This window comes from Oncorhynchus clarkii, chromosome 19, assembly GCF_045791955.1.
Source record: "Oncorhynchus clarkii lewisi isolate Uvic-CL-2024 chromosome 19, UVic_Ocla_1.0, whole genome shotgun sequence".
Lineage (NCBI taxonomy): Eukaryota > Metazoa > Chordata > Actinopteri > Salmoniformes > Salmonidae > Oncorhynchus > Oncorhynchus clarkii.
The window spans coordinates 4,940,240-4,959,739 of record NC_092165.1 but is presented as its reverse complement, the minus strand read 5'-3'; the positions used below and the strand labels follow the sequence as shown (position 1 = coordinate 4,959,739).

At 38.6% G+C, this 19,500-nt stretch overlaps 1 protein-coding gene across 2 annotated transcripts in view; it reads left to right on the top strand.

The window, feature by feature from the left end:
- LOC139374624 (interferon-induced very large GTPase 1-like) overlaps positions 1 to 6,371 on the top strand; it is a 75,076-nt gene extending 68,705 nt beyond the window's left edge. For both annotated transcript variants that reach the window (XM_071115657.1, XM_071115655.1), the window contains one exon: positions 21 to 6,371. In XM_071115657.1, coding sequence (XP_070971758.1) covers positions 21 to 4,696 — 4,676 coding nt within the window. In that variant the 3' untranslated portion in view covers positions 4,697 to 6,371. The remainder of the gene's footprint in view (positions 1 to 20) is intronic.
- The last annotated feature ends 13,129 nt before the right edge of the window (positions 6,372 to 19,500 follow it).

The window sequence follows — 19,500 nt, the reverse complement described above, 5'->3', positions numbered from 1 at the left end:
CTTTTCATTTCTATTTACAGGACCTTGGCTCAGGGAGTTGTTGTCAAAGACTGGACTAGAAGATCATTATGAAAACAAGCTGACGTTAAGTACTGTCCTTGAGATAAATGCTGATACTACATCAGATGAACCTCTTACCACTATGCAGTCACTTCCAGGGGCCTTCCTGAATAAATTAATGATGGCAAATGTGAATGCTAGGAGTGTGAAATGTCTGACCACTGACCAGGAGGTTTCATATTATGGTGTAGACAACCTGGACACTGACTCTGATAGCAGCAATGTAATTAATCCACTGGACCTGATAACTGCCCTGTTTCTGTGTTCAGATGGTTTCCTGCAGCAGGAGATGGTCCAGAAAATGTCCATGTGTCAGTTTGCTGTTCCTCTGCTGCTGCCAAACTGTGACACAGAACAAAGCACTTTGATGCTGTGGGCCTTGAGGGACATAGTGAGGAAGTTCAGACCCTCTTCCCAAACATCCACAAAGACTTTTGTGGAGGACAGACTTGTTGTCTCTGATATTCCTATGGTGTCCTTTGTTAGGATAGGAGAGAGTAGCTTGTCCAAGTCTCATATTTTGAACAAGTTGCTTAGTAACCCTCAACAGTACCATGACACTTTTGTTCATCATGATATGGAATGTGGAGATGTCCCTTTGCAAATCTCAAATGGACTGGTTGAAATCAGCTGGTACTTTCCATCTGGGAACAAAAACACAGACATGTTCACAGAGCCTGTGGCGGTGGCCAATCTCAGAGGAGACATCAGGTCCTTTGAAACACAGTTCTCCTTTCTGTGTCAAACATCAGCTGCAGTTTACATTTTCACTGATGATTTCGAGGCAGATTTCAAGGTTTTGGAAGGCAAAATCACAAAAGCAGAGTTATTTCTGGTTGTCAACTCTCAGAATAAAACATTCAGGGTGGACACATTGAAGAAAATAATCACAAACTACAGTATCAACCCAACAAATGTGATTGTGAAGAAGAAGCAGAATGATGCAGAATTTGTCAAAATCCTGCAGTCATCTGTGGGTGACATCATCGAAAATAGAAAAAACAGATTGACAATTGAAAACATGGCTGACGTGGCTCATCAGATGGGGATTCTGGTTGATGAAGACAGTGATGACTGTCAGAGTGCCAGGAAGATGGCAGATGAAATCACTAGGAACATCAAAGACACAATTCAATTCAAAGACAAACAGCTACCCTTACAGGGAACAATCTGGAAAGAGCTTTCCCAGTTAGAAAAAGAGAAGTGTAGACTGAGAAAAGCAGGAGGTCAAGACATTGAACACTACAAGAGCTCTCTGAAGAGGAAGGAGGAAGAGCTGAGAAAGAAGCAAAATAAATGTGACATGTCAGATGTAATGACAAGCTTCATTTTAGGAATGTCAAGATCAGGACCTGAGCGTTCCTATTTCCTCAAATGGATGCGGATAAATCTGGACAATCTGTCACGTCAGAACCTGTCTGCTTTGAGGGGCCGGTACAAAAATCTTTGCCAAAATTCTCCGGAGAAAAAGGACGAAATTAAAGATTTGGATAAGCAATTATCTGACTGTTCCTTAGGCCTTGAACACTTCCTGCGTGAGTTGGGCCAGTTATATGAAGCTGCCTGCTCCCTCCCTGAAGACAGTCCTCAAAGGAAACAGATGGAGCATCTCCCTGGATTGTGTGCTCAGATGCTGTTGGATGGTTTCCCCGTTGAGCTTGTGGATGGAGATGCATCAAATATCCCTCTGAAATGGATATCAGCTGTTCTGACTCAGCTTCATGCTCTTGTGGACTCTAACAGCAAGATCCGTGTTGTGACAGTTTTAGGGGTCCAAAGCACTGGGAAGTCCACTCTCCTCAACACCATGTTTGGGGTCCAGTTTGCTGTCAGCAGTGGAAGATGCACCAGAGGTGCCTTCATGCTACTGATTAAAGTCAACAAAGAACTCAAGGAGGAGCTGAAATGTGACTTCATCATGATCATTGACACAGAGGGGTTGAAATCACCAGAGTTGGCTCAACTAGATGACAGCCATGAACATGACAATGAACTGGCCACACTGGTGATAGGACTCAGTGATGTCACTATCATCAACATCGCCATGGAGAACTCCACAGAGATGAAAGACATTCTACAGATTGTTGTTCATGCTTTTATCAGGATGAAGGAAGTGGGGAAGAAGCCGATATGTCATTTTGTGCACCAGAATGTGTCAGACATGTCTGCACATGACAACAACATGAGGGACAGAAAGAAGTTGTTGGAACAGTTGAATGAAATGACCCTGGCAGCAGCCAGAATGGAGAAGAAGGAGAATATCACCAAGTTCACTGATGTGATGGATTATGATCCAGACACAAGCAGCTGCTACATCCCAGGACTCTGGCATGGGACTCCCCCTATGGCTCCAGTCAATGCTGGCTACAGTGAGGCGGTGTACGGCTTCAAGAAGACCTTGATGAAAGATTTCAGAAAATGCCAGAGTAATGATGACATGACACATTTGCTGAAGTGGACACAAAGCCTGTGGGAGTCTGTTAAATTTGAGAAATTCATCTTCAGTTTCAGAAACAGCTTGGTTGCAGATGCGTACTCCAGATTATGTTCTGAGTACAATAGTTGGGAATGGGCCTTCCAGAAAGAGATGTATAAATGGATGGTGGGTGCTGAAACTAAAATGTCCAATATTGCCATGACAGATCAACATCCCCAGAGGTCCATAAGAGATGTGCTACAAGACTTAATGATAGAAGCATCTGAGAAACTGTCATTGGGAGAAAAGGAAATCCAAGACAATCTAGTAAAATACTTTGAAAAGCAAGATGGCCATGTCAATCTGGTGGAAAAATACAGGGAGGACTTTGTGAATAGTGCTAAAACCCTGAGACGAGAGACAGAAAACACAGTGAAGAACAAACTGCAAGGAGCTGTTGAGATCAAAGAGGGAATGACAGAACTGAACAACATCAAGAGCTCTCAGGCAAATACAATGGAGAAAAAGGTGCTAGATCTGCTACAGAAATGTAGACAGAATAAATCTGGTCTATCAGATAAGGAACTTAGTAAAGAGTTTGAAGTCATGTGGAAGAAAACTCTTGCTGAGATACACTTCAAAGGACTCCCAAAAAGAGATGTGGCTCAAGGTGCCTTCCATATATTGAGTGGAAATCTAACAACAAGGGGTGGGCAGGTCAATGAGATGTTGGTTCGAATCAACCTGGAGGATTGTGGTAAAGAAGAATTTGTTGTGGAAACTAGAGGTTTAGGGGAGTTAATTGGGGGCTTATTCAAGCACTTCGATATCAACCATTACAGGAAGAAACTACAAGAGTTGTGTGATGACATCATAACACAGTGTCAGTTGTTTATAACACAGAAGGTGGAAAGCAAAACAGATTACCATGATACTTACATCAAAGAGCTGCTGAACAAGATTGATGAAACATTACAACAACACAAGATTGTAAAAAACAGTGAGGAATGTGAGGTTTCTCTGAAGCTACACATCTGTGGCAGAGCAGCCAGAGAGTTCCAGAAGATGCATAATTATTTCATTGCAGTCAATGACCCAAGGAAGTGTCTGGAACATTCTAAGAACAAGTACCTTACTGAGTTCAAAGACATATTTCATAAACGAGATCAGTGCCAAAAGAAAGCTGAGGACTTCACAAAGCTCTGTTTGCAGCCAGCTGTACAGGACTATGTGACCAAAATGATTGGTCCTGATGTGGTAGATGAAGTGAAGACAGGTAAAGGGTCACAGGATTACAGCACAAAATGGGCTTTCCAGTTCTCCATTTTGAAACAACTCCTGACAGATGGAAAATATGAGAAATATAGAGGGTACATAAACCATTATGAAAGGTTTGTGAAGAACTGGCTGTTTGACCAGATTGTCCAACAACTCTCAAAGGAGAACAGTCTGGAGAAGTTGGAAAATAAACATACTTCAGAGATAGTCAAGATGATCACCGACACAATCTCTAACATCAGGAAAACAACTAGCACAACACATGTAAATGATGTCAAGACATTCATTCAGAACATCTGCAGAGCCCTTGAAGAGAAGCTGGTCATCAAGGATGCTCTGGAGTCCATCTTGATTCTGAACACTGCAGACACAAAACAGTTTGCTGTCTACCTCACAGAGTTTGTGAGAGAAATCGAGCAGTCACTAGCAGCTAAGTATGACAAGGAAAGAGACATCAAAGAGAGACTCAAATCTCTGCCATTCAAGCCACAGGATGAGATGTTCACCAGTCTGTTTGGCTGCGGCAAGCAATGTCCTTTCTGCGGTGCAGCCTGTGATGCAGGAGGGAAGGAGCATGCTGAACACTTTACAAATATTCATCGTCCACAAGGTCTAAATAGTGTAAAGTTCATACCTACAAATAAGTTAGTAACTGACATATGTTCCTCTGATGTAATCAGTGATTTATTATTCATCCACCCCCTGGTGACGGGAGAGGATGGTCACCCCTTCAAGGACTACCAGAAATATTACCCTGACTGGAAGATAGATGGAGATCCCAGCATCAAGGCTTCAGACTACTGGAAGTATGTGATGGCCACATTCAATGAGACAATTGCTAAAGACACAGATGTACTTCCTGCTGATCTACCAGAGGACTGGAAGGCATTAACACCTGATGATGCAATGAAGAGCTTGAAAAAGGCTTTCAACATGAAATAAAGTGGAGTTTTACTGTATATAATGAATGTTGTTTACCAACATGTTAACATATAATTGAACATTCAAAGACTCGACAACCAGAAATAACTCTCATGACATGGATATGTCACAGATTCAAAATGTGAGGCGCCTGTCGCCCAGAGTTGTTGAAATAATGTGCAGATCCGGAAACACATAACTGGATCACAGAAAGTCATATTTACAAATACATTCATAAACTATATGACCTCTTAGCAAATTTACAGATCTGCGTTTTCATCCTAATGTAAGTTTTATTGTGAAAAAATGCATTTATTGTTTCATATAGAGGTATTACACATTGATTATACTTTCAATAATTTACTTCATCAAAATGATCACTAAGTAGATTTAAAACATGTTTTATTTGGGCCACACCTTAATAGTGATGTGTTCAATGACGTGGCCCGTTCTGAAGGTATTTCCCAATGTTCAAAGTCAATCTTGAGGGATATGCCTGGATGATGATCTTGTTGTTGTTATTGAAGATGATTTTCTTCCTGTTGTTGATGATGATTTTCTTCTTGTTGATGATTTTATTAAAATCTTGTTGTTGATGATGATGATGATTTTCTTCCTGTTGTTGATGATGATTTTCTTCCTGTTGTTGATGATAATTTTCTTGTTGATGATGATTTTATTAAAATCTTGTTGTTGATGATGATGATGATGATTTTCTTCCTGTTGTTGATGATGATTTTCTTCCTGTTGTTGATGATGATTTTATTTTTCTTGTTGTTGTTGATGATGATGATTTTCTTCTTGTTGATGATTTTATTAAAATCTTGTTGATGATGATGAAGATTTTCTTCTTCTTGTTGATGATGATTTTCTTCTTGTTGTTGATGATGATGAAGATTTTCTACTTCTTGTTGATGATGATTTTCTTCTTGTTGTTGATGATGATGAAGATTTTCTTCTTCTTGTTGATGATGATTTTCTTCTTGTTGATGATGATTTTCTTCTTGTTGATGATTTTATTAAAATCTTGTTGTTGATGATGATGATGATTTTCTTCCTGTTGTTGATGATGATTTTCTTCTTGTTGATGATTTTATTAAAATCTTGTTGTTGATGATGATGATGATTTTCTTCCTGTTGTTGATGATGATTTTCTTCTTGTTGATGATTTTATTAAAATCTTGTTGTTGATGATGATGATGATTTTCTTCCTGTTGTTGATGATGATTTTCTTCTTGTTGATGATTTTATTAAAATCTTGTTGTTGATGATGATGATGATTTTCTTCCTGTTGTTGATGATGATTTTCTTCTTGTTGTTGATGATTTTCTTCTTGTTGTTGATGATTTTCTTCTTGTTGTTGTTGTTGATGATAATTGCATTTGTTTCGCTGATGATTTTATTTTTGCTGTTAATGATGATAATTACATGTTTCTAGTTAATAACCACAAATATGGTGATTATGATAATAATGTGAGTTTGAACACTGTGGAGCTGGAGGGAATGACTTTCAGTTGGACAAAGTTAAGATTGTTTATTGTTATTATTATCACTTACAAATTAATCACTTAAAATATTATTTGGCTTCATGAGAAATACGGTACATCAATTATAAGAATGTATACTAATTGTTCACTTGGAATCTGTTCTGTACCATTTTAATCAGCTGTAGACAAATAAAGGTGTTTTAAAGTAAAGTGCTGATCTAGGATCAGGTCCAACCTGTCCATGTAGTCTTATTCAATGTGATCTAAAAGGCTAAACGGATCCTAAGTTACCCCTGTTGCTCTGAATACTATTGATGTTCTGTGTTCTATTGATGCGTTCAGCCACTGGTAATAAAAATACACCAGAATATATCACTAGATGGGGGTGTTGGTATGTCATCTGTGGAAATGCAAATTACCAATTGCTTCAAAATCCCTTCTCTCCTTGTCTCCTCCCCTGAACCCTCACTGATTGGCAGATCAGTGAAGGAGAGGACCGATTTTTAAGGAGCCAAAGTGTTTAAGGGTAGTATTGTGTGTTGAATAAAGTAACTAGTCCTTGGTTCTATAGTTTTGATGACTGAAATATGAACCTATATATATTCTAAATTATTCTAATCCAATATATACCCAATATACAGTATGTATCCAGCATGTTCTATATATTATATGTATGCACTGTGTGAATCAGTAGAATGTTTATACTGTGTTGGAATCCTCACTCCTGTTCAGAAACCACACTTACAACAGTCACAGACAAGCTGACAGAGAAATTCCTCTATCTGCTCATTGAGGATCAGTGAATAATCTGACCAAGACATTCTGAAACCTGAGTTGTTGACCAGATAGAACCATGTATATTTAAGTACCATGTCAGTGCTCTTAGTACCATGTTAGCTGTCTGTTAAACATTTTTATGCCATATTTGGCTAAGTAGTTTTCACCTGTCAACTCTGTAATTATTGGTTGTAGTGACGGCTGAGGAACCTTCCCATGTCGACCAATCAAATGTATGGGTGGTTTTGGGCCCACCAATAGTGTGAGTTGGCAACATAAAATACATGTAGATCTTGACATTGTCAAGGTGTTTGTTGAAGTGCAACCCTTCCATTAAAATTAAAATATTAAATAAATATAATATAATAATAAATATTAAAATAATATTGGACCTGGAGAACCTGCATAGATTCCTTGAGTCGTATCATCACTCCTCTTTAAATCTGAATTCAATATTTCATCTTCAGTTTAAATCTGGGATTTGAAAAACAACCAAAAAGCTTCTGCACAAACTTGTTTACCAGTTTAATTATATTTAATAATCACAACTAATCACCACACCAGTAGTGGTGCGTGGGTAAAATCACTGAGGGAGTCAGAAGAAAAGCTATTTTACAACCTGTTGTGATAATTGCGTTGTTTGCTCAATAACCTGTTAGTTCATATGCTTTGACACCGTGATATATAGTCCTAAAGGTCAAGACAATAAGAAGACAGCAGCAGAATAAATAAAACTATACCTTTGTTTCATCACAAAACCAGAGAGAAATCTCTGTCTGCTGATCACACAGATAACTAGGTTCACCTGCATTGTTCTGTTCTTCTGACATCTACACTACTATAACAGGTCAGTTATCTGCTGATAGTATAGTGTTGACATCTACACTACTATAACAGGTCAGTTATCTGGTGATAGTATAGTGTTGACATCTACACTACTATAACAGGTCAGTTATCTGGTGATAGTATAGTGTTGACATCTACACTACTATAACAGGTCAGTTATCTGGTGATAGTATAGTGTTCTGACATCTACACTACTATAACAGGTCAGTTATCTGGTGATAATATAGTGTTGACATCTACACTACTATAACAGGTCAGTTATCTGGTGATAATATAGTGTTGATATCTACACTACTATAACAGGTCAGTTAACTGGTGCTAGTATAGTGTTGATATCTACACTACTATAACAGGTCAGTTATCTGGTGATAGTATAGTGTTGACATCTACACTACTATAACAGGTCAGTTATCTGGTGATAGTATAGTGTTTTAGACATCTACACTACTATAACAGGTCAGTTATCTGGTGATAGTATAGTGTTGACATCTACACTACTATAACAGGTCAGTTATCTGGTGATAGTATAGTGTTGACATCTACACTACTATAACAGGTCAGTTATCTGGTGATAGTATAGTTCTGACATCTACACTACTATAACAGGTCAGTTATCTGGTGATAGTATAGTGTTGACATCTACACTACTATAACAGGTCAGTTATCTGGTGATAGTATAGTTCTGACATCTACACTACTATAACAGGTCAGTTATCTGGTGATAGTATAGTGTTGACATCTACACTATAACAGGTCAGTTATCTGCTGATAGTATAGTGTTGACATCTACACTATAACAGGTCAGTTATCTGGTGATAGTGTAGTGTTCTGACATCTACACTACTATAACAGGTCAGTTATCTGGTGATAGTATAGTGTTGATATCTACACAACTATAACAGGTCAGTTATCTGGTGATAGTATAGTTCTGACATCTACACTATAACAGGTCAGTTATCTGGTGATAGTATAGTGTTCTGACATCTACACTACTATAACAGGTCAGTTATCTGGTGATAGTATAGTGTTGATATCTACACTACTATAACAGGTCAGTTATCTGGTGATAGTATAGTGTTCTGACATCTACACTACTATAACAGGTCAGTTATCTGGTGATAGTATAGTGTTGACATCTACACTACTATAACAGGTCAGTTATCTGGTGATAGTATAGTGTTGATATCTACACTACTATAACAGGTCAGTTATCTGGTGATAGTATAGTGTTGACATCTACACTACTATAACAGGTCAGTTATTTGGTGATAGTATAGTGTTGATATCTACACTACTATAACAGGTCAGTTATCTGGTGATAATATAGTGTTCTGACATCTACACTACTATAACAGGTCAGTTATCTGGTGGTAGTATAGTGTTCTGACATCAACACTACTATAACAGGTCAGTTATCTGCTGATAGTATAGTGTTCTGACATCTACACTACTATAACAGGTCAGTTATCTGGTGATAGTATAGTGTTGACATCTACACTACTATAACAGGTCAGTTATCTGGTGATAGTATAGTGCTGACATCTACACTACTATAACAGGTCAGTTATCTGGCAAAAATTGCTCAGATACACGAATACGATATAAGATTCAAAATGTGTGAATCTTGCCTTTAACATTCCAGAATCCTTCCTGAATCACACTCGTGTTCTGTTCCATGTTCAGCCATAGACATGTTCCACAGACAGCAAGACTGGTTTAAATAAACATAACGAACAGATTGCAGCACACTGTGTTCGTTATTAACACAATACACATGTTTTAACAATACAATGTTCATTACACATTGACTACAGATCATTACTTTTTCTGTCCCAATGACATAGGATTTGACTAATTACCGAACAGTCCCCATAACCTAGTTTATACTGTAGTGACCTTAACCCAACACCTAGCAACCTCATAACCTGGTCTATACTGAGTTTATACTATAGTGACCTTAACCCAACACCTCTCATAACCTGGTCTGTACTGAGTTTATACTGTAGTGACCTTAACCCAACACCTAGCAACCTCATAACCTGGTCTATACTGAGTTTATACTGTAGTGACCTTAACCCAACACCTAGCAACCTCATAACCTGGTCTATACTGAGTTTATACTGTAGTAACCTTAACCCAACACCTAGCAACCTCATCAATGGTTTCATATCTCCTGGTGTAACTACTAAGGTGTTGGTTTGACAGTTGCTGGATGAGGGACTTGTCCCCACATTCACTACAACACATTACACAATGGTGTACATGTATTCTTCACCACTAATATAACACCTGCTAACCTCTATTATATATTTAGTGCACTAGATTACATACATTTCTGATATGCCAGTTTAATTACAAATAAAAACAAACTGCTTAAAACTTGAAATGTATATCCAACACAACTCCATAAGATGAGATGTCCCATCAACCCACTATTTATACATTTACTTTTGATACTTAACTATATTCAAAACCAAATACTTTTTGACTTTTATTCAAGTAGTATTTTACTGGATTACTTTTATTTGAGTCATTTTCTATTAAGGTATCTTTACTTTTACTCAAGTATGAAAATAGGGTACTTTTTACACCACTGGTGCCATCAACCCACTCCCAAACTCCCTCTGTATGGCTGAAGTCCAATCCAGACCTCCCTGCTCAAGCCATGGATAAATATACCTGTCATTTTGGCGCAAGGAAAATAAAACACATCCAGATAGACTCCGCGAAATGACGATGCCACGGGCCGCACCGGAGATATTGAGATTAACGAGATGCAACACTTCGCAGTCAAACACAGTATCTGCGCATGTGCACAGGTTCGCATCACGCTGTTTAAAGTGTGGTGTCCAGGGCACCAAAACAGCAGAGAAGAACGCTCTTAGTTGTTGTTGAAATTGACCCACTATGCGGTTTACTTTCTGCATCTACGTCATATTGCTGAGTCTACTTTTTTAGTTAACATTTCACAACAGAAATGCTTTCAAACCATTTTTCTGCATTTTGTAATTGTCATAAAAAATCAACATTTAGTATGAGACGCAGTGTAATGATGTTAGGAATGGAGGTAGATATGTGGATTATGCGACAGGTTGCGGGCCAATATCTCCCTTCTCCTGTAGTGTGCACGTGTTCACTTCCCTTCTTGGAAACCTAATTTGCGCACACTGCATATAGACTTTTCTATTGTGTTATTGACTGTATGTTTGTTTTACTCCATGTGTAACTCTGTGTTGTTGTTTGTGTCGCACTGCTTTGCTTTATCTTGGCCAGGTCGCAGTTGTAAATTTGAACTTGTTCTCAACTGGCCTACCTGGTTAAATAAAGGTGAAATAAAATGTAAAATTGGAAAGAAAATGCCAGGTATGGAAACTTCTTCCATGGCCTATGCCTAAACCAATCCAATGCTTTTAAACTTGTCGGGAGGAGAGAGAGATTGGGACGAATCAAGTCTATTTCCACATCTCACATCCTACCACTAGGGGGCAGCAGCAGCCAGGGCCAAGTTCTTGTTGGACTGGGCCTTTAAGAAAGTGATTTTGCACCAGGTTTAGGGTCAATTCCATTTCAATACAGTGAATAAACTGAAATACATTTTCCTCAAAGCTTGTTTATGTAATGAGAATGTTGAAATTGGAAGTTGGAGTTGTCTATGTAATGAGAATGTTGAAATTGGAAGTTGGAGTTGTTTATGTAATGAGAATGTTGAAATTGGAAGTTGGAGTTGTCTATGTAATGAGAATGTTGAAATTGGAAGTTGGAGTTGTCTATGTAATGAGAATGTTGAAATTGGAAGTTGGAGTTGTCTATGTAATGAGAATGTTGAAATTGGAAGTTGGAGTTGTCTATGTAATGAGAATGTTGAAATTGGAAGTTGGAGTTGTCTATGTAATGAGAATGTTGAAATTGGAAGTTGGAGTTGTCTATGTAATGAGAATGTTGAAATTGGAAGTTGGAGTTGTCTATGTAATGAGAATGTTGAAATTGGAAGTTGGAGTTGTCTATGAGAAACAATGTTAAATAGGAATTTCTGTTTATTTCTTGAAATGACTGAATGGATATGAAGCGAAGCCAGTTCATGAAAGAAACCTGAGTGTGGTGACATCATTTGATCGCATCAGCAGATATTGTGCCAATTGGATTCACACTGTACTTACATGTGGTCTATTCTACAGAACAGTTCTATATTATTAACTTAATATGACACTTCACTCAGGCTCTGCTCCTTCAGGGTAGCTCACTGCCAACCTCCAAGACTAGGCATTGTAATCTTTTCTAAGAAATGGTTCAACGTACATGTGGTGTTTCCTTTTTTAAATGGAATTGATCCCAACCCTGTTGCTCTCAGGCATGGATGATTGACAGGTAATTACTGATCAGAGAAGCTATATGAAAGTAGCCTCCCAACCCTGTTGCTCTCAGGCATGGATGATTGACAGGTAATTACTGATCAGAGAAGCTATATGAAAGTAGCCTCCCAACCCTGTTGCTCTCAGGCATGGATGATTGACAGGTAATTACTGATCAGAGAAGCTATATGAAAGTAGCCTCCCAACCCTGTTGCTCTCAGGCATGGATGATTGACAGGTAATTACTGATCAGAGAAGCTATATGAAAGTAGCCTCCCAACCCTGTTGCTCTCAGGCATGGATGATTGACAGGTAATTACTGATCAGAGAAGCTATATGAAAGTAGCCTCCCAACCCTGTTGCTCTCAGGCATGGATGATTGACAGGTAATTACTGATCAGAGAAGCTATATGAAAGTAGCCTCCCAACCCTGTTGCTCTCAGGCATGGATGATTGACAGGTAATTACTGATCAGAGAAGCTATATGAAAGTAGCCTCCCAACCATGTTGCTCTCAGGCATGGATGATTGACAGGTAATTACTGATCAGAGAAGCTATATGAAAGTAGCCTCCCAACCCTGTTGCTCTCAGGCATGGATGATTGACAGGTAATTACTGATCAGAGAAGCTATATGAAAGTAGACTCCCAACCCTGTTGCTCTCAGGCATGGATGATTGACAGGTAATTACTGATCAGAGAAGCTATATGAAAGTAGCCTCCCAACCGTGTTGCTCTCAGGCATGGATGATTGACAGGTAGGTAATTACTGATCAGAGAAGCTATATGAAAGTAGCCTCCCAACCCTGTTGCTCTCAGGCATGGATGATTGACAGGTAATTACTGATCAGAGAAGCTATATGAAAGTAGCCTCCCAACCCTGTTGCTCTCAGGCATGGATGATTGACAGGTAATTACTGATCAGAGAAGCTATATGAAAGTAGCCTCCCAACCCTGTTGCTCTCAGGCATGGATGATTGACAGGTAATTACTGATCAGAGAAGCTATATAAAGTAGCCTCCCAACCCTGTTGCTCTCAGGCATGGATGATTGACAGGTAATTACTGATCAGAGAAGCTATATGAAAGCAGACTCCCAACCCTGTTGCTCTCAGGCATGGATGATTGACAGGTAATTACTGATCAGAGAAGCTATATGAACGTAGCCTCCCAACCAGGTTGGTCTGGATAGTCTTTTTGTTTTCCTTGTTGTGATTTTGTTGAGCTCTTGGGATGGCCAACTGAAGAGCCTCAACGGGCCTCCATTGGGCCACGGTGAGTCGTGCGTAAGCTGTCTCTCCCTGTATTCTGCCTAACTCTCTGGCTGTGAGAGAATCCCAAACGACACCCCATTCCCTTTATAGTGCACTACTCACCAAAAGGAATTCAATACAAAGGGGATAGGGTATCATTTGGGATTCTCTCCCTCCCTCTGAAATATAATACAACCATTAAACAACTACATTCACTTGCTAAATAATATCTGCTTTTCAAAACAGTTGAATCTAATCACTACCTGTATTAAAGGTCACCAGGGGTCGTGACCTGTTTGTTGCAAAACCTTAGACACTGTTTTGATAACTGATGGTTATTTATGATCCAACCCTTCATTCTGGTATTGCCTCCACAAACAGGAAGTGAACAAGATATGAGTTAAAATGTAAACAGTAACATTCACTCTGTCTTAAAAGGCACAATGTCTTATTTACACCAGTTTTTCTGTCTTCAAGTTTAGGAGTAGACCTTTAAAATGTAGACTGTTAAATTCACTCTGTCCTAAAGAGGCAGAGAGATGTCTTGTCCTTCTAGATTACAGATGTTATGCCCCTATTTATTCACACTTTTTGACTTACAGTATGAATACATGATTGTGTGTCAGCTTGTGCTGCAGACAGTAGTCAGTCATGTTGCTCCTGGTCACGTGATGCGGCAGCCCAACCTGCGACTTCAACAATCAATGTCAGCTCTCGGCCCAAGAGGGAATTACCTCCTTATCTAATTAAGAAGTTGGTTATTCCTGTGGGAGACTCAGGTTCAGATCAGTGTCTTCTTGTGTGTGTGTGTCTGTCTGAATGTGAACATTTGTTTCTCTCCTACCTGTAGTTCAGAGTACCATTCTATCAAATCACACCAGTCTTCAGACCATCATTAACATACAGTAGAGAGTTCATTAAAAGTACCTATGAGAAGCCTATTTCTCACAGATCCATTCTTGTGAAAATGAACATCCCAAATCCCTCCATACGCCTTGGCCTGACGATATGTAATAGATTCCCCCACAGTTCTGGTACGTACCACCACCAGGCTCTCCACTCCACCAATACCTGCAGTAGAAACAACAGAGTTAGACTGACCACTCTCTAAGAACCTAGAGTATGAACAACACAGAGTTAGACTGACCACTCTCTCAGAAAGAGTATGAACAAAACAGATAATCAGTCCTACTCCTTCCACTGTGGTCAGTGTTATTAGATCAGTAGTCTCTTACCTTGGGGTGGTCAGTGTTATTATAGATCAGTAGTATCTTACCTTGGGGTGGTCAGTGGGGTGCCGTCCACCCATTTCCAGGTCCCCTCAGTAACAGAGTCAGTCAGACTGATTTAAACCCATTGATGAATGTCTGTTCCTCTTCACTGTTAATGATCACCAGATCTGCTCCTCTCTCCAGACAGTCCTGTCTACTCTCCTCCCAGGATTTATCCTCAGTAGCGAGGTAGTAACAGCTGCAGCCAAACCTTCTCCATCCTTCAGGACAGGACCCTAGAAGTTTCACATTTTTACTGTCTTTGACAGGGGCCTATTTATATAATAAAAGCATTACACCTCTCACTAAAGGCTTCAGTCATACTAAAGTTATACTTATCTGAAGTGGTTCTCCAGCAAATTAGTAAAAATGTCTCACCCAATGTTCAAGAATGGCTTTTTCCATTTATTCACATTACAACCTCTCTCTTTTGGATATTTTAAAATGAAATGATCTCCAAAATATCGCTATTTTTAAAACAAGCCATAAAAAGTCGGTTGCAATTTCAGTTTATTCCAAATATTATGGTTAAACTCAAATATACTAATTGATTTTAAAAAAAACGTTATTTTTTATGTAAAGCGTTATAATCTTTCTACGTTCTAGAAATAGGACTGGTAGAGTTGTTACACATGCAGCTAACAAAAATATATGGAAATGTCTGTTCTACTCTAAATGAAAACCAACGTTGGGGAAGAGATTTTCCATGGTACATGGTTTATGAACTGATACACAAAACGACCCTGGATTAAAAAAAGGTTTAAAAAAGGTTTTAAAAAAAGGTTAAATTATTACCATTCTTGCAACCAATAGAAGGTTATATACAGTGCATTCAGAAAGTGTTAAATGTAAAAAAATAAATCCCCCGTCATCAATCCACACACAATACCCCATAATGACAAAGCAGAAACGGTAAAAAAAAAACATTTTTGCAAATGTATTAAAAATAAAAAACTTAAATATTACATTTACATAAGTACAGTGCCTTGCGAAATTATTCGGCCCCCTTGAACATTGCGACCTTTTGCCACATTTCAGGCTTCAAACATAAAGATATGAAACTGTATTTTTTGTGAAGAATCAACAACAAGTGGGACACAATCATGAAGTGGAACAACATTTATTGGATATTTCAAACTTTTTTAACAAATCAAAAACTGAAAAATTGGGCGTGCAAAATTATTCAGCCCCTTTACTTTCAGTGCAGCAAACTCTCTCCAGAAGTTCAGTGAGGATCTCTGAAGGATCCAATGTTGACCTAAATGACTAATGATCATAAATACAATCCACCTGTGTGTAATCAAGTCTCCGTATAAATGCACCTGCACTGTGATAGTCTCAGAGGTCCGTTAAAAGCGCAGAGAGCATCATGAAGAACAAGGAACACACCAGGCAGGTCCGAGATACTGTTGTGAAGAAGTTTAAAGCCGGATTTGGATACAAAAAGATTTCCCAAGCTTTAAACATCCCAAGGAGCACTGTGCAAGCGATAATATTGAAGTGGAAGGAGTATCAGACCACTGCAAATCTACCAATACCTGGCCGTCCCTCTAAACTTTCAGCTCATACAAGGAGAAGACTGATCAGAGATGCAGCCAAGAGGCCCATGATCACTCTGGATGAACTGCAGAGATCTACAGCTGAGGTGGGAGATTCTGTCCATAGGACAACAATCAGTCGTATATTGCACAAATCTGGCCTTTACAGAAGAGTGGCAAGAAGAAAGCCATTTCTTAAAGATATCCATAAAAAGTGTTGTTTAAAGTTTGCCACAAGCCACCTGGGAGACACACCAAACATGTGGAAGAAGGTGCTCTGGTCAGATGAAACCAAAATTGAACTTTTTGGCAACAATGCAAAACGTTATGTTTGGTGTAAAAGCAACACCCTGAACACACCATCCCCACTGTCAAACATGGTGGTGGCAGCATCATGGTTTGGGCCTGCTTTTCTTCAGCAGGGACAGGGAAGATGGTTAAAATTGATGGGAAGATGAATGGAGCCAAATACAGGACCATTCCGGAAGAAAACCTGATGGAGTCTGCAAAAGACCTGAGACTGGGACGGAGATTTGTCTTCCAACAAGACAATGATCCAAAACATAAAGCAAAATCTACAATGGAATGGTTCAAAAATAAACATATCCAGGTGTTAGAATGGCCAAGTCAAAGTCCAGACCTGAATCCAATCGAGAATCTGTGGAAAGAACTGAAAACTGCTGTTCACAAATGCTCTCCATCCCACCTCACTGAGCTCGAGCTGTTTTGCAAGGAGGAATGGGAAAAAATTTCACTCTCTGAATGTGCAAAACTGATAGAGACATACCCCAAGCGACTTACAGCTGTAATCGCAGCAAAAGGTGGCGCTACAAAGTATTAACTTAAGGGGGCTGAATAATTTTGCACGCCCAATTTTTCAGTTTTTGATTTGTTAAAAAAGTTTAAAATATCCAATAATGTCGTTCCACTTCATGATTGTGTCCCACTTGTTGTTGATTCTTCACAAAAAAATACAGTTTTATATCTTTATGTTTGAAGCCTGAAATGTGGCAAAAGGTCGCAAAGTTCAAGGGGGCCGAATACTTTCGCAAGGCACTGTAGTTCTAGAAAAAATGTTTAAATTATTACACACAATTCTTGCAACCCATAGTCCCGTAGCCACTCCTGTGTTTTCTAGGCTGTGTGCTTAAGGTCGTTGTCCTGTTGGAAGGTGAACCTTCGCCTCCATTCTGAGGTCCTGAATAATACCATGCTATTGTTTGAGGAGAGGGCACAGTTATGAACTTAAATGTATTCATAAACCAATTAGGCACATTTGGGCAGTCTTGATACAACATTTTGACAGAAATGCAATGGTTCATTGGATTAGTCTAAAACTTTGCACATATACTGCTGCCATCTAGTGGACAAAATCTAAATTCCGTAGTCATATTTGCCTTTCTTTGCATTATAAAGATGGAAACAGATTTTTTTCGTATTATCTTTTACCAGATCTAATGTGTTATATTATCCTACATTTATTTCACATTTCCAGAAACTTCAAAGTGTTTCCTTGCAAATAGTATCAAGAATATGCATATCCTTGTTCAGGTCCTGAGCTACAGGCAGTTAGATTTGGGTATGTCATTTTAGGCTTTTTTTTTTTTTTTTAAAGGTTTGATACTTCAGAGGTTAAGTAAACAAGGTATCTGTTTTTTATTAAATTTGCACACCCTCCAAAGAACTGTTTCGCTTTGTCATTGTGGGGTATTGTGTGTAGATTGATGAGGATAGCCATCCTAAAATCCAATTTAGAATAAGGCTGTAAATTAATAAAATGTGGAAAAAGTGAAGGGGTCTGAATACTTTCTGAATGCATTGTATATGGGGGGATACAACCATCCCAGCTCCACAGATTTTGCTGCTTAGAGAAAGAATCATTAGATCAATTCTTTTGGTACTGTCCATATGTAGCTTGTTTTTGGTCGCAGGTTCAGGAATGACTGAAGAATTGCAACATTTTCCCCGAGCTAACTCTGCAGATAGCACTGCTGGGTGATTTAAAAAGCCATAGTCAATCGATCAATATTATAATAATACTCCTAGCAAAACGTTTTTACTTTGTTACAATATGTGGAATCTGTGAGACTAGAAAGGTTCCAGCACAAGCTGGAAGTAGAAGCCTCAGTGTTGTTTTCAGTTGGTTTACAACAATTAGGGAACGGTAGGGTTAGTGGAATTAATAAGTAAAATATATATTTTTAAATATATATACTACCAGTCAAAAGTTTGGACACACCTACTCATTCAAGGGTTTTTCTTTAGTTTGACTATTTTCTACATTGTAGAATAACAGTGAAGACATCAAAACTATGAAATAACACATGCTATTGAACAAATCAAAATATATTTTATATTTGAGATTCTTTCAAGTAATGATGGAATGTGGTTTCTCTTTGCTTATTTGAGCTGTTCTTGCCATAATGTGGACTTGGTATTTTACCAAATAGGGCTATCTCCTGTATACCACCCCTACCTTGTCACAACACAACTGATTGGCTCAAACACATTAAGGAAAGAAATTCCACAAATTCACTTTTAACAAGGCACACCTGTTAACTGAAATGCATTCCAGGTGACTACCTCATGAAGCTGGTTGAGAGAATGCCAAGTGTGCAAAGCTGTCATCAAGACAAAGGGTTGCTATTTGAAGAATCTCAAATATAAAATATATTTAGATTTGTTTAACACTTTTTTGGTTACTACATGATTCCATATGTGTTATTTCATAGTTTTGATGTCTTCACTATTATTCTACGATGTAGAAAATAGTACAAATAAAGAAAAACCCTTTACAGAAAATATATATATGGGGGATTGGAAATGGTGCAGACAATTACATGTTTTTATATATAATTATTTAACTAGGCAAGTCAGTTAAGAACAAATTCTTATTTTCAATGTCGGCCTAGGAACGGTGGTTTAACTGCCTTGTTCAGGGGCAGAACGACAGATTTCTACCTTGCTAGCTTGGGGATTCGATCTTCCAACCTTTCGGTTACTGGCCCAACACCCTAACCACTAGGCTACCCTGCTGCTCCACATTGAAGGAAGCCACAATCTGCAACATTAAAGATGACCTACCCCCTAAAAAAATAATACAATCTGAGTTCTAGGTAGTTCTGATGACCTCTGATCTCCTGTGGCGTGTGTTGAGCGCAAAGGCACAACACAGCTCCAGTCAATTTAATTTGTTTCTGGTCCTAATGGTCATGGATAGCATTGACAATACTTCTTGAATATGCTTGTGTATGAGATAACAGGTCAACTACAGAAACTGTGGATCAGGAAGCAAATAAAAAGGTGG